The sequence below is a fragment of the Osmerus mordax genome, chromosome 24 (assembly GCF_038355195.1).
Source record: "Osmerus mordax isolate fOsmMor3 chromosome 24, fOsmMor3.pri, whole genome shotgun sequence".
NCBI classification, from domain to species: domain Eukaryota; kingdom Metazoa; phylum Chordata; class Actinopteri; order Osmeriformes; family Osmeridae; genus Osmerus; species Osmerus mordax.
Genome location: NC_090073.1, coordinates 7,795,473 through 7,800,629, shown reverse-complemented (window position 1 = coordinate 7,800,629; position 5,157 = coordinate 7,795,473). Strand labels below are relative to the sequence as shown.

Genomic DNA, 5,157 nt, shown 5'->3' with positions numbered 1-5,157 from the left:
ATTATAATGTCAAATTGTGCTGTATCATTAAAAAGTGAAAAATATATTATAATCTACAGATGGGGACCATTTGCACCAATAAAACAATCATATTGTGTCCAGTTAAGAGCACAAAGGGTATGCTGAATGGGTGTTATGATTTTGGGAGGGTCATTGGAAAATGTTCACCCCTGTAAGAGGTCCCTGGCCCCAAAAAGTTTGAGAACCCCTGGCTTAGCCTACCGCTAGACTTTTCACTTTTAATGTTCCTGATGTGCAGTTTTAAAACATATGGGCTCTGGCTGTTCATGTGAACCGCTAAAAAACAGCAAGTTGATCTTCTGGCAACTTATCTATATAGTCTATATCGTTTTGAAACCCCCATTCTCTGCAAACGGACTGGTGGGTTATTAATTCCCGTGCTATAGAGTAGAATGACGTCATATCCTACTAATCTGCAGTTTTGAAACGTTTGTTCTCTGATTGGTCATATATAGCAATTTTGTCAAAATACGGTCTAGAATATAATAATAATAATAATAAGACTTTATTTATATAGCACGTCATACAAGAATTGCCACTCAAGGTGCTTTTTAGTCATTTTACGTCATTTAGTCGCTTTACATAAAATCAATAAAAACAATAATACAAGTAATAAAAGTAATAAAACCCTTCTTGCCAAAGGATTGTTTTGAAATGCATCGCACATAAAACGGGGAACGACAACGCCAACAGCATGGTAAGCTGCAAGCTGCACCAGACGCCTGCTACAATTGATTTCTTGCTGTATAGGCCTACCCCGCTGTGTCTAGCTCGTCCACAGAGGATCGTGTCTGAAGTTTGCATGAAGGGATGAGATGAAATAGTATACTAACATCACTGTACCTGATGCCGTTTCTAGATTGAGTAATGCAGTACTCCATGGGTTGTTTACTTGTGTTTGCATGGACCAAATGCAAGAGCTGCAGTTGTTGTAAACTGTTATCTTGATGAAACACGTCACGTTCTCCTCGTAGCCGTGACAGAGCTAATTAGGCTGGGTTACATTCAGGTTTCGCTTCATTCTCACTCTTTCCTGCCGGTCTTTGCATTTATAGGAACTTGTTGCTCTCCGGATATTGTTCACTAGTCCAACTGGGTTAGGCTAATTATTGACAGGTGTTGGAGAAAAAGCCCATATTTATGCCCCATGTGATGTCTTTGATTGGACCATTGCACTATAAACGATTCCCACTTCACCCTACTTGCCTTGGGGGAATGTCCCTGTACTTACTGTAAGTCGCTCTGGATAAGACCGTCTGCTAAATGAGTAAATGTAAATGTAAATAAACGGATGTGTACAGTCTGCATTGCCATAATAGAGGGGGGAGGAAGCGGGAGCGCGAGCACGAGGCGCCTCAGCGAGTCAAAAGCATTCCTTCTCGAGCGTCTGCTTCATTTGGTTAGAGAAGACAACCTCGGATGGAGGCAATGAAAGCGCATTCCTGAGAGAAGCAGTGAAGAGACTCGTCGAACGAGGGTATGAATGAGTCTTTTATGCACTTTTACTCTTACGATTGTGGCTGTAATTGTTATAATGTTGACTTCAATAGGGTATAGGTGATTATCGTTTATTTTGTCTTTGTATATTGTGTGAATGATGTTTTCTTCTCTTTTTGTATGTAATCTGAATCGCCATGGTTGTCATGTTTTATGACATATCTTCTCAGTCACAGAGCAGCTCGTTGTTTCTAAATTGTTCCTCTCAAAATCTGAACTCATCTTCAGTTAGCTTATCTTTCATTAAGTAGTGCCAGTAAGACAATGAAATGAGGATTGCATTCAAAAGTATGTTGAGTCTCATGTAACAATTATATTCAAATATTTAATACTAATTAGTAATTACCCACTTGTATAAACCTCTTGAAGGACCTTCTCATCAAGAAGGCGTCATTTAAGGTGTGTTTGAGCGTGCTCATAAATCTTCACCCTTGGGGTTTCTACGGGGTGTAATATGAACACATATCACTGAGAATGTAGAAAACATCAATTTGGGCGTCATAATTTGATCATAGCTCTGAGCAACAGCTCAGAACTGGCCCATGAATAAATAACTAGCAGTGGCAGCATAATAATAATGTGGCTGCAAAAACATCGTTCACTTCAGGGTAAGTAGCAGCGTTTGAATTAAACTTGTGATCCCTTCAAGGCATGGAAGCAAAACAACTATATCCACAGAAGGATACAAATTAAAATAAGCAATAGACAGAATGTTTTTTTGTTGTTGCATTCAATAAATTCTAATTTGAACAGAATCAATCTGTTATATTAAAGCTTGCAGTACACAGAACACATAAAGGCACCATCTGGTAGAGACAGCTTTTTTTTTAAATATGTTCCTTGTAACAAAACTTACACATGTTGATTATAATCGTGGATACTCTGACTGACATTGCTTGCAGGCCTAGAATGACATTATGGGCCTTTCCTGAATTGCTTGTTCATTAAACCAATTGTTCTCAAAAGCAGTTGCAGAGCCTTGGTTTCAACATCCTGGTTATCAGTTTTACGTCCATCTGAACTCCTGCCTTCCTCCCTCTCATCCTGCATGTAGAGTCTGGTCAGCCAGTCGCTGTAACAATGTAGTGTTTCCCCCGAGCTCTGCCCTCCTCTGGGACCGCACTAACCCTGAGGGACCCATGATGACCAGGGTTTGATTTGTGTTACGAACGCGAGTTAGAGCGCGTTTTTAAAATAGAGCCTGCAGGGTTCAACACGGTCGACGTGTTGGGGTATGAAGGGGGGGAATTGGCTTGGAGCAGCCATGGTGTTGGTGGTGGTAGTAAATGAGATATATCATGTACGCATCCCCCGAGAAAGGGGGAAGAGAGTGAGGAAGAGAGGGAAGTCATTAGCATACTGTAATGAATGTTAGGATGTTTGACTGATGGGGCCCCTTGCCATGATTACAGTCACTGGCATCGTGGTTTGGCTGCCATTGGCATTGGCCACCATAGGACCTCTTTAATGACTTATATCTTGATCTACAGTCCAGTCTAAATTCCAGTCTAAAATATTTTTTCCAGGTTTGATTTCAGACGGGTAACCCTATAACAATTTGATGGCACATACTTGTTCTAAGACAGCCTATAATATCATTAAACATTTTACAACCTTGGAATGTGAAGTGTTTTTACTGTCAAACTCCAATGGGAACAGATTTACAGTGTTGTTCATAATTTTCCCACATCTAAAAATTGACTTTTGTTCTGTTTTCTCTTTCAGAAAGTAAACAAAGGCTACAATCCATGTGGTTCCAATAAGTGTATGATGAAAAAGTAAAACACACAACAAAGACTGAGAAAGTAGTTCCCTGGGGAGCTGAAACCACAGGCGACTCGTTTAGATTCCAGCCTATGAAATCACAGTTGATGCTTCTCTAGCATGGAGTTAACCAATCACAACCTGTCCTTGATTGAGGAGGCGCCATGGGAAGACAAATGTCCCACTTCAGTGGGCGGCACCACTTTCCTCATCATCACCTACAGCACCATGATGGCAGTGGGCATTATCGGCAACGCAAGCCTGGTGTTTGTCATCACACGGCAGAAGGAGATGCGAAACGTCACCAACATTTTCATCGCCAACCTCTCCTGCTCTGATATCCTGATGTGCATCGTGAATCTGCCCACCACCATCGTCTACACCCTGATGGATCGCTGGATCCTGGGCGAGGCTCTCTGTAAGATCACCAACTTCGTCCAGTGTTTATCCATCACCGTGTCCATTTCCTCTCTGGTCCTGATAGCCTTGGAGCGCCACCAGCTCATCATTCACCCCACTGGATGGAAGCCTGTGGTGGGACACTCCTACCTGGCTGTGGCCATCACCTGGATCTTGGCCAGCCTCATCTCAGTCCCTTTCCTCTCTTACACAATCCTCCATACGCCTTTCAATAACCTGAGCATTCCATTTAACCCCTTCACTGACTACCACATTTGTATGGAGGAATGGCCGTCCCAGCACAACAGACTGGCCTACACCACCTCTCTCCTGCTCTTTCAGTACTGCCTTCCCGTCCTCCTCATCGTGGTGTGCTACCTGCGCATCTTCCTGCGTCTGCGGAGGAGGAGAGACATGGTGGAGAGGGCCAGGGACCCCAGTCAGAGGAAGATCAAGGGGTCCAAGAGGATCAACGCCGTGCTGGGCTCCATCGTGTTCGTGTTCACGCTGTGCTGGCTGCCACTCGTGGTCTTCAACGCCGTGTTCGACTGGAAGCATGAGGCCATCCCGGTCTGCCAGCACAACGTCTTGTTCTCCGCCTGCCACCTCACGGCCATGGCCTCCACCTGTGTCAACCCTGTCATCTACGGGTTCCTCAACAGCAATTTCCAGAAGGAGCTCAAGTCCACCCTGTATCACTGCCGTTGCTGGAGGTTGACGGAGCGCTACGAGACTTTCCCCCTCTCCATCGTCAGCACCGAGGTGACCAAAGGGTCCCTCCTCAGCAAAGGATCCATCAGCATCAACACTTAGACACGATCGATACGACTCTTCCTGACCCGTGGCGTCGGTCACCCGCTGAAGCTTGTGTGTTTCCGCTAAGGCTGGAGGAAGGATTGATCTCCAGTTGTGCTGTTCAGTGATAACTAGCAGGGAGAACGTGTAGCTCTGAGACGTGTGTCACAGGCTTCTCTTCACGGGTTTTAGCGCTCGACCAAGAGGAAGTTGATAACAGAATTACGGTGCAAAGGTCTTAGTAATGTAAAGGATTCTAGAGAAAGGGCTTTGCAGAGGCATGCTATCGTTGTGTTATTATGTATATTACTAAATGTGTGGTGGTCAAACTTTTATTACACAATGGTATTTAAAGGATTATCTCAGAGATCCTCTGTATTGCTTTTTATCTTCTGTAGACTCGTTTTTAAGGGTCCGTAAAAATAATGATCTTGAGTAAAAGCTGGGGACAGTTCTATGAATATGAATCTATATTTCAAATGTTTTATTCTGTCATTTTCACTGTAGAACTCTTCTGGTGGGGTTCCTTGAGGGACACGTAGCACTGTAATGCTGTCTAAAATTCACATTATGCACATATTATCCTTGCAACATTGTTGTTTGTTCCTCTTCAGGACATTTTTGTGAACAACCAAGATTACTTTTAGTTGCTGTAAGTATTTGTGGTATCTATCCAATTCT

At 43.4% G+C, this 5,157-nt stretch overlaps 1 protein-coding gene across 1 annotated transcript; it reads left to right on the top strand.

Annotated features, from left to right (window-relative positions):
* Positions 1-3,350: 3,350 nt before the first annotated feature.
* On the top strand, positions 3,351-4,917 carry npy8br (neuropeptide Y receptor Y8b). The gene has a single exon (XM_067227881.1). It carries the CDS (start codon positions 3,403-3,405, stop codon positions 4,492-4,494), a length of 1,092 nt encoding a protein of 363 aa, XP_067083982.1. The 5' UTR covers positions 3,351-3,402; the 3' UTR covers positions 4,495-4,917.
* Positions 4,918-5,157: the final 240 nt, after the last annotated feature.